At 46.4% G+C, this 24,421-nt stretch overlaps 1 protein-coding gene across 1 annotated transcript in view; it reads right to left on the bottom strand.

Moving 5' to 3' along the window:
• Inpp5d (inositol polyphosphate-5-phosphatase D) overlaps positions 1 to 24,421 on the bottom strand; it is a 104,185-nt gene that overhangs the window by 22,486 nt on the left and 57,278 nt on the right. The window contains exons 6-13 of the mRNA XM_055617020.1: positions 22,103 to 22,190; positions 16,590 to 16,670; positions 16,398 to 16,469; positions 15,001 to 15,124; positions 6,177 to 6,283; positions 3,921 to 4,023; positions 2,363 to 2,559; positions 1,839 to 1,956 (exon numbers count right to left, since the gene is read on the bottom strand). Of these exons, the coding sequence (XP_055472995.1) occupies positions 1,839 to 1,956; positions 2,363 to 2,559; positions 3,921 to 4,023; positions 6,177 to 6,283; positions 15,001 to 15,124; positions 16,398 to 16,469; positions 16,590 to 16,670; positions 22,103 to 22,190 (890 nt within the window). The remainder of the gene's footprint in view (positions 1 to 1,838; positions 1,957 to 2,362; positions 2,560 to 3,920; positions 4,024 to 6,176; positions 6,284 to 15,000; positions 15,125 to 16,397; positions 16,470 to 16,589; positions 16,671 to 22,102; positions 22,191 to 24,421) is intronic.

Genomic DNA, 24,421 nt, shown 5'->3' on the forward strand with positions numbered 1-24,421 from the left:
CCTGGAAAAGAGAGGAAGTGGACGGGCAGTGGGGGTGGGGCTTGCCTGTGACTGGCAGATGACTGCTGCCTCGTGATTTTCTAATTAGGACAGAGGAAGGAGGGTGCTGTTATTTATTTCTAGGTATGAGGATGTTAGGGACCACTGCACTGAATAGATAGGGACAGGGACAGAGTAGCCTGGAGCCTTGGAATTTGGGAGGTAACCCCCATCTCCCAGCTGAGCAAACTGACTATCCACTTAGGATTCCTTCCTGTGGGACCAAAAACCTTCAGTCACACGCACGAGTGCACACGCACGCGTACACACCCACACTTTGTTGATGTTTTCATTTATTCTACATTAGTTTTTCTTAAAGTATGTTCCACAGGCCAGCAGAACAGCCCCAGATGACTGAATCAGAGATTCTAGGGCTTAGAAATAGGTGATTAACAAACCCTGGAAGGCAAGGGGTTATTAGGCAGGGTCCCACCACCAACCAAAATAATGTTATATATATATTACAATATATATGTAAATATATAAACATATATATTATGTATGCGGTGGGGGAAGATTACCTATTTAATTTTCTTTTGATGCTAGGGACCTAACCCAGGGCCTTGCATATACTAGGCAAGCACTCTACCACAGGGTTCTGTAGGGAGGATCAGGATCTAGGGCCAGGGCTAGAACAAGGCCTGGTTGAAAACATGCAACTGTAAATTTTAGCGAGACATTTGAACAAATTCTGTTCAGGGACTAGTGAGAGAGGCAGGAAGCCCGAGGAGGGAAGAATCCAGCAGGAGAGTTCTGTAGGAGACGGAGCTCAGGCTAACCCATACTGCTATTGCAGCAGGCAAGAAAGGATGAGTGAGACTAGACATAGGAAGTCAGGGTTTTGTCAGCAGAAAAGCACAAGAGCAATCTTGTGTCTTTTTTTTTTTCTGGACCCTCTTCTGTCCCCAAAGTGAAAGCCCAGAAACTGCCGCCTGGTTGTTAGCCCATTCATGTACAATCCAGTGTTTGTGCTTACATACATACAGTGGGATACTCCCATCCACACGGCCACACATTCAGAGACACAGACTCTTACAGGCTCACATAAAAGACACAGACACATATATACCCACAAGCCCAAATATCTAGATACACGGGCGTGCTCCCATGAACTCACACACACATGCGTATTTACATAAACACAGACGTGCCCAATGCCACCTTGCCCACCTTACCGCTCACACACATACTCACATACTAACACGCAGACTTGCCCAACTGCAGAGGCCACATTTGCAGCTATGGACCCTGCTCGCCCACATCTGCAGCCTGTCCACTCTCATCTCCGTTTTCTGAGCCCATCTACTCAGCACTGTCCAGTTCCTGCTTCCTATAGGGTGCTTGGGGCTCTCTTGGGCCAACAGCCTATAGACTATGCCCTAACCTGATCACAGCCACCTCATTCATCACTTCTGTTGGCTGTGGTAACTTTCAGGTGACAGTAGCAGACAGTTGCATGTGGCCCATAAAGCCTGAAAAAGTCACGGTCTCCAGTAGAAGTTTGCTAACTCCTATTCTAGGTTCTTACTACTCAAAGTGGGGCCCCTGGGCTGGCTGGCACTAGTGTCACTTGAAAGCTTGTCAGAATAGCGCCTTGGAAACCACCTGAGGCTTACTGAGACAGAAGCCACATTTTAGCCAGCTCTCCGGGGCTGACATAGACCCTGGATGAGTTTTTGCAGGGGAAACCATCTGGATTTGCTAAGGAACTTAGGGATCTCAGGGTTTAATCTGGGGACACTGTCAAGAGAAGGAAGAGGCGGAGCACGCGTAGGCATGAGGCTCCCCTCCATGCTCACCTAAGGTGTTGGCGATTCCTGTCTTCACATTGTCGGTGCAGATATGGCTGATCCGATTCTCATGCTCTGGCTTGGCAAGCACCACTATGCGAATGTTCCAGAGTGTGTGGATGGCGACCTGGTGGTGGTGGTGGTGGGAGATGACGTTGCAACACCAGGCTGAGGTGCAGTGTTGGAACCCTGAGCATCCCAAAGGGATTTCACCCCAGCTCTCACCCTGGGAGTAAGACGCCCTGCCTGTAATCCCTAGCTTTCGGGGGAATGTTTAACGATGCCTAGAGATGAGCGAAAGCACTTCTGAGAGGAGACCTGCTTCCAGGAAGTAAATATTAGCCTTTGAAGCAGGAGTGGGGAAGATGGAGGACCCAGGGCACCATCAGCTTCTGAGGACAGCACCTGGATGAGTATCTCTGGCTCTCAAAGTAGGGGACCACTGAGCTCCCGTATAGGAAGTATCCTATCTGGCTTCTGAGATGCTTGGAAGAACATCCTGTTTCCCACCCTGAGTCTGGCCAGCTGCTCACTGTTTTAAATGTCATGCTGGTGACTTCTTGCAAGGAGTGCCTGAGTATCTCCAGCCACTCCTTCTCTCCCAGGGGGTCCTCCTGGGTGCCAATCACGTAGATGTCATGGGGGATGTAGTCAGCAGAGTCGTCCCGTGTCTTTCCCTGCCCCTTGGAGAGAAACCAGGACGTGATCTTCTTGGGAGGGGGTGCGTTACCTTCAACAGCAAAACCCAACACCAAGTGAGTCAAAGGCATGTCAGGTCAAGGGCATCAGGGGGATTCAAAATAGGGGAAAAGAAGGAGCACATCGTTACAAAAAAATCACAAGAGGCAAATGCCCTAGATAAAGCACACTGTGCAGATATCATCTTTCATGTCAGCTGTGGTCAGAGCTCAGTGAGATCTTATAAAGATAACATTATATTTCAAAGACTGGAAACACTGGGGGGTCCTGTAGGAGCCCTGATCTAACTGAACAGGTTGCCAAACATGTCCTAAGCTCTAGGGTGGCAGTAAGTCCCTGAGGAGTTTACAATTCCAGCGGTAAGTGACATGTCCAGGATGGAGGCTTCTGTCCTATTGCCAGGAAACCCAAAGGCTTTCTGGGCAGCCCCACCCTGCACAGTGGGATGAGCCTACCATGTCCAAGCAATAGAACTCTTTACAGACAGTCAAGAAGACTAGAAAGGTCCTTGTGCCACATGCATGCAACCCTGGGGGTGAGAGCCCAGGAATTAATAGTAGACTAAGATACCCATTACGTTTGAATTTCTGATGGATGGATGGGTGATTCGTAGACGAAGTATGCCCTATGCAATGGTTATTTGACTGAGATTCAGATTTAGCTGTACATCTCCTAACTATTTAATTCTGTCTTGATATTTACACCAAAACATTATTCAGTAAAATTGACAATTAATTAGTATAAAGTATATATTTAGTATAATAATATATGACAATATCATATCGCATATAATATTGTACATACATAAATACTTAGTATATATATTTAGCCCAATATATTTTTGTACCTTAGCTTTTATTTATAGCTGAGTACTTATGCCAAATAATTATTTAAATATTTCATGTGTATTTATCATGTAGAATGTATTAGCATATAATTAGCATATTTATAGTTGTTGTTTACTTCTAGCCGTACATTTGTGCTAAAAACTTACATATTATTTACATGAAACTTAAACTTAAAACTGTTCATCTAGTCACCCATCCACCTACCCATCTATTCGTCCACTGATCTATTGCTCCGCTCATCACCTCCCTAGAGAAACCAGGGCCAGCCTTCTTTCTTCCAGCCTGAGCTCCCTGGCAATCTCAGGGGCAACCTCCTACTGCTATTCTCGGGTGCACTAATCCTAAGGCCCATTTTTCCTGTTCGCCGTCATCATCATCCCCATCAGACAGAGGTAGACTTCTCTAGAAAAGAGGCTGTACAGATGGCATGGAGACCAGGACTATGTGAGAGAGATGGAGGTGCCCCCTGTGCCATTTGCAGATGCGGAGGCAGGAAGGTGGAAGGCAGCAGAGTAGGTAGGAGGGAGGGGGCACAGGGACCCACCCATGTTCCAGGTGCCAATGAAGATGGTGATCATGTCAGGCTCCGGCTGCTCCGAATGCTTGTTCTTCATCTGCTGCAGGAGTTGGCAGAAGCCTTCTCTTTTCTGGAGGAGGAAGGGAAGACACACTGAGGAAGACCTCCATCTTCCTGCACATGGGCCTCTACAAAAGATGTGGTCAGCAAAAAATATCAAGGGGGCAACACACACACACACACACACACACACACACACACACACACCACACACGGTGAGATATATATCTCACCATAAATGTGAAGAGCAGCCACCTGAAGAGATGCATTCAAAGCCAAGAGCATGTGGCTTCTTGGACCCGGCCATTGCACTGCAAGGGTGTGATTTAAAAAATAACTATATTGTACACCATCCTTAAACTAGAACTCCATAGAGTCTTAAAGTTATGGTATTTTATCCACAGAGAGATGGTCAAAAACAACATTTTGTCATAAAAAGCTATTTGGCAAAATGGTGTGAGTGCCAACACTGTAGTTTCATCTTAAAAAGAAAATGCATGAGGCATGGGCAATCCTGCCTTTAATCCCAGCACTTGGGAGGCTGAGGTAGGAGGACTACCATGAGTTCAAGGCCAGCCTGTGCTGTATAGTGAGCACCGGGCCAGACAGGGCTACACTGCAAAATTGTGTCTCACAGAAGCCCAAACCAAAGCAAACCATAAAAACAAAGAAAACACTTAAAACACCTGGAAGGGGATAGTTCAGAGTCGGTTACTAGTGAGCGCTGTTTTTATTTTAAACTTTTGGCTATATTTGTTACTTTTTTTTTGATTAATGAGACTGAGTTACTTATTTGATGAAAGAAAATTTAAAGAAATTAGGGCCAATGCAATGGCTCAGCAGGTGAAGGCTTTTGCCGGGGAGCTGAGCTCCGTCCTTGGGACTCATGTGGTAGATAAAACCGCCTCCTGCAAGCTTTCCTCTGATCCCAACACATGCACTGTGGCACATGCATGACCATCCCCAAATAAATAAATCCAATTTTTTAATAAAGAAAATTTGATAAAACTAAGCAAAGGCAAAAGGCCATATTAAGAAAAGAGCCCCCTTACTCTCTTACACTTATTTTTTCTATGTTCACAGTGGGGTATGAAGCTGACTTGCCTGTTAGTCAAGAGGGCTGTCGTCAATAGGGCAGCTGGCTTCAAAAGAGAGCACACAAAATTTCAAACAGCACCAATAGGAAAGGCCGGATGCCTGATGTCCCTGGTCTACAAAGCCAGCAATTCCATTTCACCCTCATCATTGCAAGTCTCACAATTGCCCACTTCAAAGACACCAGGTCATCAAGACATAACAATGGCTTCTTTATTAAAACCTGTCTTTAGGTGGGGATGGCTCAAGAGTCAGTGTCACAATCCTTTTAAGCTTGCAGCAATGGGGCAGAAATGATTAGTTTTGGATCTATGCGCCAGAAGCCCAGATCTTTGTGCAGGTATGTGACCTCTCTCTGCTTCCTATCATCCATCTGTGCTCTCTCACCACGCCCTCAGAGTCACTCCCAGGACAAGTGAAAGCAGACGCCTTGGGAACTTGGGTCACCTCGTTGGCACTGTGCTGGGAGCCCTCCCTCAGCTTGTCTCCAGTGTCTGAGGTGCAGGCTCAGCCACACATGCCAGCATATGTGCCCTTTCTGCTCTGCCATCGTTTTCACTGCCTCACACGAACTGTACTGATGAGCACAGACAGCAAGGCCTCTGTGGGGGATTCAGCCCATTTGGGGTGACTTCTGCGGTGAGAAATCAAGGGACAGAGAACCCACCTCTGGCTGGGATTTGGCACATCTGAGGGTTTTCTCATGGCCCATAGTGCCTCTCCCTCTGTCAGCCAATGGTGGTGCTGTCATCTTCCGTCCCCAGAGCGGGCACAGTTTAAAAACAGAAATCTTTCCAGGGAAGTGCTGATCAGGATTCAGATTTAAATCCAGAGCTGACCCAAAGGGCTCCTAAATCTAGCCAAGAGACACTGCTAATAAAGGGCTCCTGGCCAGCATAGCACTGGGCATGGTTCAAGGATTGCCTTCTTGTACCTGGGACAGTGGAACTAAAGTTCAGTGAGTCTTAGCTGGCCCAGAGCCTGAGCCTTACCACCTAAGCTCAGCTTCCCGGGTGTGAAAGGAGTGCTCTAGGGCCCGGGGAGCTAATGGCCGCAGCCCCTGGCACATCACGGTCCTCAAGACACACGTTCCTTCTTGCCCCACATTAGATGTCTGTTGTCACTTACTTTAGAGTCAGCAAAAACATATTCCTTCCTCAGGATTTTTTCCTTCTCCGTTTCCACCAAAATCACCAGCTTGTTCAGAAACTTCTGGGACTTGATGAGCTGCAGGACTTGAGAAAAACAGAAGTTCACTGACTCAACGCACCTGCTCCTTCAAATGCTGGTCCAAAGTCCACTGCACTCCAGGCACCCAAGTCTCAGCCTGCCCCTCACACCTCACATACCTGGGCTGAGCCCTAGGGAGCCATTCTCGAGAAGTGTGGCACCCAGCTAGAGTTAGCTGTGCGCACAGTGTGCATGTGCTCATTCTATCTTCCTCCCTCCATGCCACTTTGATGCCCCATCTCCTTTCTGTTTTGCCTAATTTGTGAAAAATTCATGTAAAATATGTAGGTTTCCATTTTTCAAATAGAAAACTGAGGGGCTGGGGAGGTGGCTCAGCAGTTAGGAACACATACTACTCTTTCACAGGACCTGTGTGCGATTTTTAGTACCCGCTTTAGGCAGCTCATAGCCACCTATAACTGCAGCTACAGGGGGATGTGCCTCCTCTTGTGCCCTGGGACACCTGCACTCACACACACAGACACATACACACAAAGATAAAATTTTGTGGATGAAGTCACACAATAGACTTTCTATTGTTGCTGCTAATAGTATGCTTCTATCCCACCTCCCTGCAACGTCCTGCCCCCTGAAGGCAAGTAATTTCAAGTTTCCTAATGAACTCTTTTGAACTTTATTCCATGTTTCTTAAAAAAAAAAAAAAAAAAAATCTCCGGCTTCTTGTTTCCTGAGGTTTCATTTGAAAATATTTTACAGGGTTGGGAGATGGCTCAGTGAATAAAATCATCTGCCTTAGTGACCCAAACTCTAATCTTCAGAATGCTAAGAAAAACCTGGATTCAGTAGCATGCATCTGTGATCCCTGTGTTACTATAGGGAGACAAGAGGTAGAGACAGAATCACCTGGAAACTCGGGCCAGCCAGCCACGGGCATGCACAAAGGAGCAGAAACAAGAGAGACCCTGCTTCAAAATGAGGTAGAAAACAAGACTGTTTCTTGGAACTTGTCCTCTGACCTCCATATAGCACACACAGCCATAGTTCATGCTCATACGTACACACACGCTATACACACATGTATACCCTCCACATGCCACCTCCCCCCCCCCACATGCACAATACAGGAAATGTTTCCTATTACATATTAGCTTTCCACTGTAGAAGATAAAGTTTATTTGTTGGTCTTTTTTCCACACATAACCTGAACTCCCCTCTGACTCCCTACCAAACATAATGTCAGTTTCCCCACCATCTTGAGTGTGTGTGTGTGTGTGTGTGTGTGTGTGTGTGTGTGTGTCTGACAGTTTCTCTGCGTAGCTTTGGCTGTCTTGGAACTTTCTCTGGACACCAGGCTGGCCTCGAACTCACAGAGATCCGTCCACCTCTGCCTTCTGAGCGCTGGGATTAAAGGCATATGCTACCACATGCCTTACCATCATATTTTTGCTAGAAAAACAACTCAATGCTTACATCACCATGACTATGGCAAGGCTCCTGACAGACTAGTCCTGGTTGTTGTTCTTTTCCTACACAAATTAAAACATGTTTTCCTGAGTTGAGCTCACAAACCTCCTGCCTTAGCTGAGGAGCTATTGGCTGCTGGCTGCTAGGGGAGAGAAAGTCATGAGCCCACAGGCAGCACAAAATAGACTCAGCGAGAGGGCATGAAGTTGGGAAGAGAGAAGAGGTAGGGGGTGAGTCTGAGAGGAGTTAGGGGTGAATATTGTCAAAATACATTTCAATTGTGTATGAAAATTTTCAAAAAATAAAAATATTATGCTAAATTTTTCCTGGGTTATTAACTGTGCTCGTTTCTTTTTTGAGGGTCACACTGCACGCTGACCCTGTGCTATGTGTTTTCCTTGATTCAAACTCTCCTCCCAATTTGAAACTCTCTTTGGTGATGTGAATAGATTTGGCCCCCGTAGACTCATGTGTTTAAATGCTTGGCCCATGGGGAGTGGCACTATTAGGAGGCGTCGCCTTGTTGGAGAAAGTTGTGTCACTGTGGGGTGGGCTTTGAGGTCTCCCATGCTCAAGCTCTGCCCAGTGTGGATCCAGTCCCCTTCTGCTGCCTGTGGACCAAGATATAACTCTGGGCTCCTCCAGCACCATGTCTGCCTGCATGTTGACTTGCTTCCTGCCACGATGGTAATGGACTGAACCTCTGAAACTGTAAGCCAGTTTGATGAAAATCCAATTAAATGTTTTCCTTTATAAGAGTTGCCTTGGTCATGGTGTCTCTTCACAGAATTACAACCCTAACTAAGACACAAGTTGGTGCCAGACACTGGGGTATTGCTGTGATAGGCCTGAGCTTGTTCTGGGGAGGACTGTAGAAGGATGTTGGAACTTTGGGCTAGAAGAGCCCTGAGTGTTAAGAGCTCAGTGGGAAGTTCTTAGGAGCTTGAAAGGTAATGTTGAATGCAGAGCAGAGGATGGAGGCCTGGCTTGTGAAATTTCAAAGGTTAGATTGAAGACCCTAGCTGGGCAGTTGCTATTTTGACTTAAGATTCTGTGGTTCGGTGACTTTGAGGCCTGATGAAAACCTTCCTTCTTCAACACCTGGGAATCTACTTCTTTGTCCCTCTTGTTGGATCTTCTCTCTCACATTCCACGTCTTCCCTTTTCTTTGTTTACACCTTCATTTTGGCATAGTAACATCTCTAGTAGCTTTTCAAGAACTATTTTCTAAAAACTGTTTGACTTTTAAATTAGCATATGTTAACGTATCTATTCATGATAGCATCTTCATTCATGCATATGTTGTACTTTGGTACAGCAGTTACTCTTTGTTGCCCTGGCTCTTTCCCATCTTACTCCTTTTTTTCCCTGATAGTCCTCTCCCTCTCCATGCCTCTCCTCTTCCTCTCCCTCACTCCCTCGTCCCTAGGTCCATCCATTTCCTTGTAAACATCATCTCATTCTTTATGGCTAAGTAATACTCATTCCATCATGTAAAGGAACATTTTCTTCATTCATTGATGGGCACTTGGCTGTCACAAATGTTGCTATACAATAATGATATTAATGATATTAACCCCTTGTTAGTTGTATGGCTGGCAAAGACTTTCCCCCATCCACAGGCTGTCTCTTCACTCTGTTAACTGTTTCCCTTGCTGGTCAGAAGCTTTTAAATTTTTATAAAACCTCATTTATTAATTTTTTGCTATCTTTTCTGAGTTATTGGAATACTTTTTTTGAGAGGTTCTTACCTAGAGCTAGTCCTAGTGGTAGACACCATAGTCCCAGCACTTGGGAAGTGGAGGCAACAGGATGAGGAGGGAGGGAGGGAGTACCTGGGCTACATGAGGCCCTGTCTCCAAACAAACAAACAAACAAACAAACAAACAAACAAAAAAACAGGACTGCAAGTGTTTTTCTTATAGCACTTGCCAGACATGCATGGGGCCTTGGGTTTGATCTCCATGAGTGTAAAACTAACTAAACAATCACCTTGCACACCGAGTCTCTAAACAGAGTCTCTGTAGACTTCTCACAGTTAATGGGGTGGTGGGGGGGGAGAGAAGAGGAGGAGTTGAGTGTATTCTTAATGATGGCAGTGGGAAAGCTTCTAGACTCTAAGCATGGGGTCCTAGGCTGAGCCCTGTGGGAATCCCTAATGTATTCTGGATTCTACCTTACTCAGGAGGTTCAGCAGCCTTTCCTCAGAACCCGGTGTTGAAAGGCTGTGAACTGTTGGAGGTGCCTTCTCTGTTGCGCCGCGCACTTGGGACATTCCCAGCATGCACACCTGTGCTAGTGAAGCGCTTTTCTGGACTCTTGATGAGCTCTTCTCGTTTCTTCTTTTCTTTTACTCTGAATTATTGGTACATCAGTTTAGAAAAGCTTGCTGTGTATGGGGATGCATGTCAAGAGCCTGAGCGAGGAAGATCACCATCAGGCTAAGTCTACCACCTTCCGAGCGCTTCCCTTGAATTTATCTTTTTACCCTTTGGCTGTTTTTATTCTGTGTTTGGCATTACTGGGAGCTCACACATGACAGACAAGCACTTGATAACAGAGCTGTGTTTCCAGCCCTTTACATTTTCTTATTTTAAAAATCTTTTTATTTCTTTTTTGATTTTCAGAAAAAGACTGTATAAAGCTGAGGCTGGCTTGAATTCCTGATTCCCCATCCTTTGGCTCTCATGCAGAGTTGTTCTTCCTTTTTCTTTCCTCTTTCTGTTAATTTAAAAGTATTTTAATTAAAAAAAAAATTTTTTTTTTGAGACAGGGTCTTTTTATGTAGTCCTGACTGTCCTTTAACTCTCTATGTGGACTAGCCTATCCTCAAACTCACAGAGATCCCCTGCCTCTGCCTCTCAAATGCTAGGATGAAAGGCATTTAATTGAATTTAATTAAAATTTTTATGTTATGTATACAAGTATTTTGCCTGCATCTATCTGTGCACCAAATGCATGCAAAGCCAGAGGAGGCCAGAGAAGGGCACTTGATCCCCCAGACCTGGGTTTACAGAGGGTTGAGAGCTGCCGTGCCTGTGTTGGAACCAAACCTGGGTCTCCTGAAAGAACAGCTGGTGCTCTTAGCTGCTGAGCCATCTCTCCAACTTCTGTGTTCTTATTTCATAGCCCATTCTCTCTTTTTTAAAAAATCTCTATAACTCCTCTCTGTCATTTATTTGTCTTTTCATTCATTTTTCATCTTGTTGTTCCCTTCTTCCTTCACTGGTGCAAGCTCAGAAGAATAAATATGAAGCTAACCACAACACCAAATCTTGAGCCATTTCTAATTTAAGACAGGTTTCACAAAGAAGCCACCATTGCATTTTTGTAATCTAAAGAGGGGACAATGGAGATTTGCAATTATGGGGTTGAATCGTGAAATTTCTGGCTTTTGTGGGTCTGAAACAGTCAGTGTTGGTCTTTTTTATGACACAAGATGAAATGTTGTGTACCCTGACTTACAGGGTGGGCTGGGGAGGCTCAGACACAAGAGAGCATGCATCTCTTGTAGCGGATACAAGTTTGGTTGCCAGCACCCACGTCAAGCAGCTTACAACTGTAACTCCAGCTCTAGAGTCATCTGGGTATGTGGGCACGAGCGCGTGCACACACACGCACACGCACACACAAGCACACGCACACACAAATTTATGAAAAGGAAAGTGCAAATTTCCCAGGTATTGTGATTACAGAGGTGTACCACAATGCTCAGCTTGCACTACTATTTCTCATTTATTTATTTGTTTGTTTGTTTGTTTACTATTTTTATTTTAGAGGCAGGGTCTTATTATGCAGCCCTGGCTGGCTTGGGGCTTACCATGTAAATCACATTGTCCTTGAACTCACAGAGACCCTCCTGCTCTGTCTTCTAAGTGCTGGGAATAAAAGGCTGTACTGCCATTTGGCAGCCTAGCACCTTTTAAAAGCATCTGGGAGGCTACCTAGCAACATATAGTTTTATTTAACATTTGCTTATTTGTATTTTCTGCTTTCTTAAAGCCAATGACATGTAGATTATATATCAAATATGCAGATGGTGTCAAGAGGATCAGGAGTTCAAGATCAACCTTAGTTACACAATGAATTCAAAACTAGTTTGTGAAACATGGGTTTTTGTCTCAAAACAAACAAAACCCCAAAATACCCCAACTAACCAAATAAAACAAAACACCCACCAAAAGGAAGCTTCTCTTTCTCTTCCCCCCCCCCCCCAACATTTTCCTCTTATTTATTTTAATGGGCAGAGGAAAGTGTACATGTCCATCCTGGCACAGATGAGGCTCTGAAGCACGGGGTCCACTGTGGCATGGGCAGTAAATCACATAGCTGTCATGGTGGCCAGAGCACCCAGCACTGAACCCTGGCTCTCAGCCCTCCTCAGGGGTCAGTGTGCCCCAGTTAGCTCTCACCAGTGACCCTGCTGCAACGCATCTCTTGACCTCCTCCTCTCCCTGCACAAGTGGCATGCACTTTTCTAAGCTGCTTCCGACACGGCCTGCCTGCTCAAACCATCTGTCTTTCCCCAACTGCACACAGCAAGGCGGAGCCCAGTCCTGGTGCAGTGAGCTTAACTCTACAATTACCTCGCAGCTTGTCGCTCCAGAGGCCAGAGGCTTCTTTCCGATTCATGTCCCTTCCCTCCACCCCCATTCCATTCTGTCCTCATAGCAACATGGGAAGGATAATTGTACTGCTGACACCACAGTAGCCAATTGCACCAAATACTCTCTCCATGCCAGGCACCATATATTTTGATATTCATCCTTTTAAGCCATGCAGCACGATGCAGCTGAGGACTGGAGAGAGGACACCAAGTCACAATGGCTGAGCTGGGAACCAAGTTCTGGACTTCTAGCACCTACTGTGCTATTTACTGATAGAACTGATAACCCCAGTACCCTAAACATAGCACCTTGACAGGAGAGAAGGGGAGACAGAAAGGACTCTCTGGTCTTCCTCTAAGCTGGTGATGAAAACTCTCCTGTGGCAAGTGTGCTGTCCATACCTGGAGGTAGACATCCTATTGCCAAGGGCAAACAAGGCCAAGAGGAATCTGAGCTTACTGGGCTGGCCAAGCTCCTCCTGATGCCCTGAACTTAACTCCCAGCCCCTCTGTGAGGTCGCTCTCCAGCTCCCCACTCTTCCCAGACCTGTAAAGAGGACCACTACCTATCCAGACCTCTTCCCAACACTCTGCTTAGCCATCCTCCTCCTGGTCCTGGATTCCCTGTGAGGGCTTCCACATCACGTGAGACTTACATGTGATCGATCCACACTCTTTTCTCTTGATGTCTGTCCTGGCTTCTGCCAAGAATTCAAAATGCAAGAGGGAAAAAAGAGACCTTTTCCTTGCTAGCACTATCTTGGCCCTTCTCTGGCTGTATCCTACCTCTGCTTAAGGCCAGCATCCAGGCGGAGCTCCAGAGAGGAGGTGCAAAGTCAACAGGCCTCTTCCTAGCTCCTGCCTGGTCATTCTCCCAGTCAACTCAGAGCAGTGAGGAGAGGTGCAAATTGTTCTCATAAGCATGAATTCAGAGCTTCTCATGCAATCTTCACGTAACATCCATTGTCATCATTCCCATTTTACAGACTGGAGTCACAGAGAAGCTAGGTCACTAGGCTAATGTGGTACAGCTGGCAGGAGCTAGAACCTGGATTTGAAGGTGGGTTGTCATGTTGTGGGGATGAACATTCACCCAACTGCTACACTCAGAACCACCTGTGGCAGTAACTCCATAGCGCCAAGGTCTACCCTGAAACTTCCTTGCTTGGAGTTTTTCCGAAGTCCTCTTCATGAAATGCTTATCTTGCTCAGGAGGCTAGATCTTCTTCAAGCGCCTGTGTCCCTCTACCTCATGGTGTTTGCACTCTCAGGAAGACTTCCCTCAGGCCCCTGTCCAACTGGTTGCTTCACAACCCGAGATCTTAGCTCACAAGCTCCATTGCTTACAATGGCCAGCCTCCTCCGTCTGCTCCCCTAAACCATTCCCTCTTCCCGGAGGACCTCTACCTATCATGCTGTTCTGTTTTCTTTGAAGCTTTCCAGGAGTTGAAACCACCATATTGATAGATTTACATGGGTATTTATTCACCCTCAATGCACCAGAATGCAAATTGCATGTGGGCCGGGACCACGTGAGTCGCTCTCTGCTCTGGATGCTGCTCTGCCCACAGCAGCTTCTCCACCAGCTGTCGTGGGGCTCACTCCCACAGTGTGAACAAATGCTCGACAGTGCAATGCACAGAGCTGCAGTGGCTAAGCAGTGCTCAGGAGAACAGCTGGTCTCAGAGAAGCTGGGTGCCGGGCTGTACCCCATGTTGTTCAGTCAGTCTTTCTCATCCCTGAGAACTGGCAACTGAGGCTCGGAGAGATAGGTCAAGGCCCCCCAGCTGCTAAGTGACAGAACTTGGATATACAGAGCCTTCATATACTTCAGTTCCACAGGCTTAGTGAGTTGCTCGGGTGCCAACCCGGCAGCTCTGCTAGCCATCCCATCAGTTTAGGGCCCGTCCCAGTATGCTGAGGTAACTGCATGCTTGTAGAAAAGAGAAGAACAGTCACACAGACAGACATGAAATCATTATGTACATACACAGGAATGCTATGGGACAGTTGTGACAAGTAATTTATAATCTCATATCCAGGGAATGGTGGCAAAGTGTGCAGGGGAGGCCCCTGAGGGGTGTCCTTGTAGCAGGAAAGGAATTCCATAGCCAGGGAGATGCTCAGAGAACACCCAGGGACAGGGACCACCCTGGGACAGGGACCACCCTCAAAAAAGGGCAGGACTAGCTTTTTCTGACAGTCACTGAGGTGGTTTGGATGAGACTGGTCCCCGTAGGCTCATATATCTAAATGTGTGGTTCCCAGTTGGTGGATCTGTTTAAGAAGGATTAGGTGTGGCTTTGTTGGAGTGGTGTGGCAGTGAGGAGTGGGCTTTGTGGTTTCAAACGTCCACAGCATTTCTAGTTAGTTCTCCCTCTGCCTGATACCTGTGAGTCAAGATGTAGGCTCTTAGGTATTGATCCAGTGCCATGCTTGCCTGCCTGCAAGGCAACCCATTGTGATGGTCCCATGGATCTGTGAGCCCCACAGCCAACGTTTTATTTTGTAAGTTGTCTTGGTCATGGCATTTTGTCACAGCAATAGAAAAGTCACTGGTCATCTGTTAAGAACTCCCAACAACTGTGCAATAAACCTTAAAAAACAGATTAAAAAAAAAAAAAAAGAAATCCACAGGGAACCAGAACATAGGGTGTGTGTTGCAGGGTTGGGGTGGCATGGGTGGCTTACTTTTTTTGTGGCTGTAGAACTTGTCCTCAGAACCATCCTTGGACTTCTTAATGATCAGTTTTCCGGACTCAACGTCCACTTTGAGATGCATTTTCTGAGGGATGCCCAGGGATTCTGACTTTACCTTCAGAGTGTAAGAAATGCAGTCAGTGACTGGGCTTTGATGATGCCAACTCTGATCAACTTCTCTACAAGGCTGGGGAACCCTGGATCAGTGTCCTGTGTGGGGTTATCTGCCTGTTATTTCTAGGCCTTCCCAACCCTGGCCTGACAACACCCCTGTATTCCATGGCATGCCTGAGAAATGGCTCCCACTGAAGCTGAGCCCAGCTCACCCATTGTGTAACCCAGCTGTTCCACCAACAGATCTGGTGGAGGAAACAGATGAACTGCTGGGAAATGGCTCATTCATTCATTAGTTTGACATTTATTAATCTGATGTGTCATCTACTTCTGGAAAGAATCTTAGCAATAGATTCACACTCTGGGGCCTTGTTACAACTACTAATTGAACATCTACTGGTAACAATTAGGAAGAAGATGCTTGCCTGGGCATGTTCAGAAAGTGAAAATCTAAACTGGGTATGATGGCACTTTAGGTGGAGGCAAAAGGAGGCTATCTGAGACTCTATCTCAAAAACGACAACAACAACAACAAAGGACAGGAGTGACAGAGGAGTCAGGCAAGATGGTTTTAAGGGTATGAGGAGCCTGCCACCAAGCCTGGTGACCTGTAGTCAATTCTTGGGACCCACACAGTGGCAGAAGAGAACCTGTTCTTGCAAGCTGTCCTCTCCCTCCTCTCCCCCCACTCCCACACTGAATAAATAAATGTAAAATTAAACAACCACAAGGTGATAGGAAGAAAATGGAAATCTGTCATTGTGGGATTGCCTTCAGGCAGTGGGTTATCTCATGAAGGTGGGACCAGGTTGGGCTGGAAGCATCAGAATCATGGGGGCCCATTAAGAAACACAACAATAAAACAAAACAAATCACCTTTCTGTTTCTGTCTCAAGCTAAGCCAGTCATTTTTAAGGAAATCCTAAGAACTGTTTTCTCCAACTGCCCTTCCCTCCCACACTATCTTACAGGCAGTTTGTGGCTCTCAGTTTAATGTCCCTCCTCCTTCCCATCTTAAGGAAGACAACACCTTGGAGTAATGAGGAGTTCTTTCTTTGCAGCCTTCCTATGAAGGGGACTTCACTGAGGCATTTAGGCAGCAATTCTAATATTTACCCACTTCCCTGGCTACCTTGCTTCACTGACTACTATTGCCTGCCATTGGGTTCCCTGTCTTTCTAGAGCCCGTGTCAAAAGCCCCCTCTTCACAGGAACCAAAGTGGTCCCCAACGGTATATCTCTAGGTCAGCCTCCATGGCTCCAGAGTCACTTACCTCAAAGGTGACTGGGGGGATAAGGGAGCACCTGCTGGGGGACTCAGAGCCCTCGTACAGCAAAGCTTTGACCTGTGGACAGCAGGGATGAATCAGAGCATCACAGGAATGCAGAACCTGGGACTTGGATAGTCTTGGTGCAAAGAGGGGACCCCAGAGAAAGCAAGGGATGCTATAGGACCCCGCGGGTACCTTATCTTCAATGGAAGACAGTAGACTTGTCAATTGGCTGAGTTTAGCCACCATGTTGATGGGACTGGCTTCACTGGGCACCTGGGAAATGAACATGAGAACAAATGAGGTCTGGCTAAGGGTGGGCTGTGGGGTGGTCACTGAACACTCCCCATGCTGCTTCCCTTTCCGTCTTCTACCTTCCATTACCATTATCACCCCTGTCTGAAGACAAGGACACTGTGGTATATATAAGCACCCCAAATCCCTCATGGCCAAAAAAATAGCTCTTCACTCCTTCTCCTCTAACTCTACATCACCCACGGTGCTTCTCACCCACCTACACAATCCTTAAAACTCTGGGGCCATCTTTGATCATCACCTTCCCTCCTTCCTATGTCGCCTGAGCTGCTGTTCTCATTCTGCTTCCAAAATATACTGATCCCCACTGCTTAAACCCCCCACCGGCTGCTTCCACAGCAGGCAGAACCGCATGCAAACTCCACAACCTGGCTCCGAAGGTGCCACAAGCTCAGATGCTCCACTTGGAACCATCCTCCTCCTCACTTCTGAGCTGCCTTGAGCTACACTTGCTAGGGAATATCCAGAGGCTTGGATTTCATCTGGGAAGGGCATCTTGCCATCTAGAGCTCAGATCCCACCAAGAGCTCCTCTCTAACTACTGCAGCTCAGACGGCCACCTGGTTGTCTCTGTCAATTCACCCTGCTGTGGTCTCTATCAGTCACCGTGTGGTGAAGCTGTTACTTTCATTTGTGAGTTTGGTGTGATTTCCCCTGATAGAAATATGGGCTCCATGAGGACTGAGACCAAGTATTTTAAAACTGGTGTCTGGACAATAAAGATGCTTAAGAGACCTGTTTAGTGAACAGTGGGGCTCAGAAGCCTATGGTTACTTGTCTAAAAACAAATAGCTAGTAAATGGCCATACCAAACTGGGACTGATACCTGTGTATGCTGGGCCTGATTCCAGGCATATATTTATAGAACGGACATTTGCAAGGCTGAAACATCAGCTGCATGAGTGAGGTCCTAAGCAATGAAAAGAGAAAAACCAAAACAATGCTAGATTCTGAAGTATCTCTCTCTCTTTTTTTTTTTTTTAAAGATTTCTTTATTATTCATACAACATTCTGCCTGCCTGCATGCGGGCCTGTAGGCCAGAAGAGGGCACCATATCTCATTATAGACGGTTATAAGGCACCCTGTGGTTGCTGGGAATTGAACTCAGGACCTTCGTAAGACTGGCTAATGCTCTTAACCTCTGAGCTATCTTTCAGTCCTGAAAGATCTATCTCCCTGCTGGAGAGGCGAAGTTAACAAGGTACCACGCCTGCCTACAGAATGATGAACAAACAAGCCGCATGTATGATTAACTTGAACACTAGCTCTTCGCCACAGTCCTTGCTCATGTTATCAGCAAGGATACACTGGCTTTTGCTTTACTTTTTTTTTTTTTTTTTTTTTTTTTTACACTGTTTGTTCAAGATAGGGTCTGGAGGCACAGCCCAGGCAGGCCTTCAGCTTTTTTAGCATCTTATAAGTTGGGTTTATAGGCCTGTACTATCACACTTGACTTTGGCTACACTTTTAGAAGATTTTTCAGACCTGACCCAGGGCACATGCTATCCCTTCGGTGAGCAACTATTTTGGCTGTTGTACTTTTCACCTCTCCTGTAGTGCTCCTCCTCAAGGAAAAGGGTGCTGTGGTGGTAAGAGTCAGTTGCCCTGTCAATATGCCAGACGTACTGGGGATATCTGCGTCTTCCCTCACTGTGTTGGATAGGACATTACTGCATGGACGCAGAAATGAAGAGTCAGTGGGGATGAGACGCTGACCTCAGGCATGGGGCAGGTCTTCTTTCTGCTACCCCCTATATCAGGTCACCCGGCTGGATTCTCTGAAGGCTTATCAAGATAGACATTCTTGGGGGCTAACAGATAGCTCAGTGGTTAAGAGTACTTTCCAGTCTCCCAGAGGACCTGAGTTCAGTTCTCATCACCTACACTGAACAGCTTGCAACTGCCTGTAACTTCAGTTTCTGGGGAGCCAGTGCCTTCTTATGGGTTCTGGGGACATCTGAATATATCACGGGGGGGGGGGGAAGGGAGAGAGGGAGAGAGAGAGAAAGCAAAGATAGCTGGGAATGGTGGTACACGCCTTTAATCCCAGCACTGGGAAGCAGAGGCAGGTAGATTTCTGTGAGTTAAAAAAGAGACATTTAAAACAAAGATATTCTCTGCCTTATGGGGGCGGAGTTAGGAGTGAGACCCAGATTCCACCACTGGTAGAGGCTACCACCCTCTACCTTTTGCTATTCTGTTCTGCTTCCAACTACAAACACAGGTCACCCCATGCTGCCCCCTGGATTTACCCTGGCCACTGCAGGCTCAGCTCTGGAGACCCTCATCTCTCATCTCATCTACTGCAAAAGATTTTGGGTGTGGTCTTCTGTCCAAGCTACTTAAAATACCGGTGTCTGGCAGCACCCATTTTGCCTAGATTTTTACTTTCTTAGAAATTAACCTATCCTTCGCTTCAAAGACAGCGGAGAGTCAGTCCCCCACCCTTGAAGAATATTTTTAGTTGTATAAACAGAATACAAATACATTTTCCCTGTGAAATCTTTGGTGGAGACCAAAATAGGCAGCCTCAAAATATTCTTCTCTGGCATATTTCAAGATGGCTATTCACAGCCATTGTAGACAGGAACAGCTCTGAAAAGCTGTCCTTTTGTAAAACAGATTAGTACGGTCAAGGGTGATGGAGACTACGGTCCCTGCCTGCCCTCTTCTCCTTAGCCTTGTCTGTCACTAGGGAAGCTCATGTACACAGCTTGTGTGCACAGGGCATTTGGAGCAGGAGAGACCCCTCACCTATTCTTTTGTTTTTAATCAGAGTTTTGCTATGTTGTCCATACTGGCCTAGAAGTTCTGGGCTCAAGTAATCCTTCAGCCCTCAGTCTAGTGAAGAACGAGGACTACAGTAGGGATTTATTAGCTCTAGGTGCACAGCTCACCTAGAATCAAGGCCGCTATGAAGATAACCTGTCTTTCTAGGAAATTTCCTTCCTCACGTCTGGCACGCTGAGAGTGGCCGTGGAGCTCTTGGAAGCATGAGGAAGGGAAGTTGCCATCACAAGGGTTTTCTCAGAGCTCCGCATTTTTGTGACACTCCCATTTACGTGCACGCCCACCGTCAGCTTGCTCCAGAGATTCAAGATCTTAAATCTTCAGAGTAACTTTAGCAGCCCCTACAAACCCAAGCTCCTCGGTGGGCTATTTCTCCCCACTGGCCATGTGGTGGTGATCAGCAAGCACCCTTTGGGTTGACATCCTCCTGGCTCCAATTCTGCCTGCAAGCGTGCACCCTCGTTCTTGCTCACACGGCTTTGCAATATGTTCTCTCCCCGCAGAGTGAGAATGCCGGGAGCTCACGCCACAGCAGCTTCTGCACCCTAGACAGGATTCTGCCTTACCTTAGCGTGCCACATTTGGCCATCTTTCGCCATCCATCTGATTTCCTGCCTTCATTTTCAGGGACCTGGCGTCAGTAGCTGCCCTCAGCGATGCCTGTCAGTGCCTCGTGTGATCCCTAAGACAGCTTCCCACACGGGACCACTTGAAGGATGCAGTCAGCTATCCTCTTCCTTTTCCTTTTTTCCTTTTATTCTTCTTTCATATAGTATATCCTGACTGCAATTTCCCTTCCTTCCACTCCTTCTAGTTCCCCCTCACCTCACCTCTCCCCTCCCCCATTCAAAAAAGAGCAGCCAACTTTCCTACATAGCTCATCTGCCCTTCAGAAAACCTGCTTCTCCTCTTGTTGACCAGCAGAGTGGGGGGGGGGGAGGGAGAGAGGGGGGAGCTGTCAGTGCCATTGTTACTCCCAGAGTCAGAATTACCTGCTTTGGTCAATGTTTCTCCTATCCGATAAGAAAGAGAGTTGCTGAAATGCACTTCTTGGTTTTCCACGTGGCAGATGAACATCTTTCCTCAGGTATATGGTCTGTTTCCTACCTACTGTCAGTGAGCAGCCTGATTTATAGCCTCCCTCCTCCAGAGACTAGGGTGAAGGGGTTGAAAGAAGGCTTAATTGATAATATTCCCCATGTTTGAAGATCCAAAAAAGTTTGGATCTTGAGCCTCCAGGAAAAATCTGGCCTTGGTGGCAGGCATCTGGAACTCCAGCACTGGATGTGGAAGTAGGGTGGGGATGGAATGAGGACTTAATCCTTAAAGCTTATTGGCTGGCCAGCCAACTTGAATCTAGCTCCGGGTTCAGTGAGAGATGCTATCTCAAAAGATAAGGTAGAGAGACGGTAAGATGGCTCATCAGGTAAAGGCTCTGGCCAAGGCCTAAAGACTGGGGTTTGATCCTGGGACTCATATGGCGGAAGCAGAGAACCAACTCCTGCAAGTCTACCTCCATTCCTGTGCTGTGGCACCTGCTCATGAGTGCATGCGCGCATGCACACGTACAGTAAATAAATATAACAAAGAGGATAAGGTGGAGAGCAATTGCGGAAGACACCTGACATTGACCTCTGGCTTTCACATGCAAGTACATGTGCGCACACATATACTCACATACATGTTCCAGCACATACACACTCATCACTCCCCTTCCACACACACACACACTAGACGTAAGCCAGTGTTTGCATATAGCACTTTGGAGGCTAAGGGGGTGAGCTGGAGGCTGATTTCCCCAAACCAGCAATAAGATACACAGCAATAGACCAAGGTTAACGTTATCTATTTGATCTTCTCTTCCTCATATTTACAGCAAGTAATGTTTTTGTTTTCGGAGATGTTGCCCTTTCTGACCCCTAGACCATGTTGTTCTATTTCATGTTCTCACTTTGTTGTTGTTGTTTTTCTTGAGACAGGGTTTCTCTGTATAGTCCTGGAATTGCTTTGTAAAACAGGCTGGCCTTGAATTCACAAAGATCCCTCTGCCTCTGCCTTCCAAGTGCTGGGATCAAAGGCCTGTGCCACCACACGCTGGCTGCATAGCCTCATTTTTAGCAATGCTATAATATAAGGATCTGTGTTGGTTTTAAGTTTACTTGATCAAGTCTGCTTGATTTTAAGTTTACTGAGGGCATTAAAAAACATAGATAGATCTATGCTTTATTTGACCCTCATCTCCTGCCCAGCTGTGAGCAGCTGTGGAGGAGGAACACTGGCATCTTGCAGTCCCGGGGGTTAAATGAAGAACCTCGTTTTCCTTTCCTTTCAGTTTCTGAGGAGAAATGGTAGGAACGGCCATGCTGGCCTCCTCGTCCAACACCTGGCAGTCTGTCTGATGGGTGTACTGCCTGAGGTCAGAAGCTGATGCCAGGAAATGCCTTTACCCGGGATTCCACCCCCTCAGTCACCCTCCACTCTGACATTTACATTAGACTAGCAAACGGGCAGGCAGAGCTTCCATCAGCCTTCAGAGTCCCTGGGTGCTCGCTAGCTCTGCCCTCTCCCCGGTATAGCAATTGCATGGTTCCAAACCCCTTACCTGAGGTCGTGGGCGAAGGCCTGGGGAGAGCTGCTGATCAAACAACCTCTGCAGGGACTCCAGGGATGGGAGGGTCCTGATGACTTCCCTGGGAACAAAGGATCAAGGTAAAGCTCAAGAATTAGTGGGAACTAGAAGCACTCAAGACAGCATGGGTCCTAGCTGCAGATAGGTCACACCCCGGTGACAAATCCTTTAAGCCTTCCCTGAAGGGCATGCCCGGGCAAAGTCGGCTCACCATCCTATTCCGCCCTCCCACAAGACCCTTACCCACCCTTTCAGTCTGTGTCAGACAGGAGCAGAACCCGCTAAACACTATGTATCCTGTAGATTCTGTTTCCAATATGCAAACACAAAGTAACTTTAAAAATCACTTAGGAACATGCTTCTCAACCTTTAGTGTTTTTAAGAGTCTCTCTCTCTCTCTCTCTCTCTCTCTCACACACACACACACACACACACACTTAAAATGCAAATGTCTGGGCTTCACCACGATTTGGTTTGGAAAGCCAAATTTTTTATGCATGTGTGTGTGTATGTGTATGTGCGGTGTGTTAGCAGACAGGTGTGTGTATGTATGCATGTAGGGACTTGAGGTTGACTTTAGGAGTCTCTCTCCAGCATCCTCCTCTGTATGTTAAGGAGGTGGCATATGTTGATGAGCCCAGAGCTGGCCAGTTCAGCTAGTCTTGTCCAGCCAGCTCGCTTCAGGGAGTCCCTGTCTCCAGGGACTCGTCATTGTTTCCGGCCTTCCGGCGGCATTCGCACAGTATCCCAGGTGAGCCATCACACCCATCCAGCCTTTGCTAACTGGGGATCTGAACTCTGGTCCTTAGGCTTATGCAGCAAGAACTTTTATCCATGGAGCCATCTCCCCAGCCTCCAGAAAAGCACATTTTAACACTAAATGGACTCCGCAGATTGCAGTTATATATTTATATGTATGTATATACGTATGTGTGTGCACGTGTGTGCACGTGTGTAGCAATAATGAAGAACATGAGACAGGAATTTGAGTAAGTGGAGTGAGTGACAGGATTTGAGAGAAGGTGGAGGGAGGACTGGGAGGGAAAATGATGTAAATACAATGCTTGAGTATGAAATTCTTTTTAAAATGATTAAGAAAGCTGGGTGCAGTGGTGCCCGCCTTTAATCCCAGCACCCAGGAGGCAGAGGCAGGTGGACCTCTGAGTTCCAGGAGCAGGCAGGACTACACAGAGAAACCTTGTCTCGGGGTGGTGGGGGAATAAATAAATAATTCAACTTTGGGGTGCTGGGTGGGGTTCCCTGAGTTCAGATTGAGATCTCCAGGCAGCTAAAGGGTATCACCTCTGTTGATTGTTCCTCCCTCTTTCTGTTATTGTCATAGCCTTTAAATCATAGTGGGAAATTTTAAATTTGAATTTTCACTCAGTATTTTATTAAAAAAAAAAACAAAAACCCAAAAAAACCAAACCAAACCTGTCCATGTTTTTACATGTTTAACATTCTAAAGTTTTCAAAATAAGCTGCAAAGTGATGTTCCCAAATCGAGGTCTAGAAGTTTGGGTCACTTTGAAATCTTGTTATTATAAACAGTGTCCTAACCAGTGTTCATACAGACTTTCTTTTCTGATCTCAGGTAACAAGATTGGGAGAACAGGGACTGTGGCTTTATTTCAACATTAACACCCCTGTGACACCATTTGTAGCCAGGCTACTGGTTCAACATCCTGACTGCCTGCTCTGGTGCTTTTCCCGATTTCTTGTTCTTCCTCTCTCCTTTTCCTCTTCTGACCCTCCCCCAGGGCCTCATGTAATCCAGGCCAGCTACAGTGTAGCTGTGGATGACCTTGAACTTCTGTTGATTTTCCCTTCATCCGCCAAGTGCTGGAATTCTAGGTTTGTGGGGACACACATGGTCTGAATGGCATTAGGAATTGAACTCAAGGCTTTGTGGTGCTATGCATGAACTCTAGCACTGGGTTTTCTCTCTTTTTTAGTGTCCACAATAAAGTCATATATTAGGACTCATGCCCAGGGTCCTGAGTGGGCTGCTATATTAATTTCTAATGTCTTTTAAAGTATTTTTCTATGGTTGATTTCTATTGTATTTCTCTTTAAACAAACCATCTCCTTCACCAACTTTCTGTTGGGAATTTTGTCATTTTCATATGCTGCTGCAGAGTTTACTTATTGCTCTGTTTTTTTTTATTTAATTGAGGCACCGCACTTTCTGCATTATTACATTATTTTCATTCTAGATGGATTAGACAGCATTAGAAGGTGATTTATAATTTTTATTCTCCTATTATCTTTTCTCTAGCAATTCCTCGTAAA

The sequence above is a fragment of the Psammomys obesus genome, unplaced genomic scaffold, assembly GCF_907164565.1.
Source record: "Psammomys obesus unplaced genomic scaffold, mPsaObe1.curated_primary_1811, whole genome shotgun sequence".
Lineage (NCBI taxonomy): Eukaryota > Metazoa > Chordata > Mammalia > Rodentia > Muridae > Psammomys > Psammomys obesus.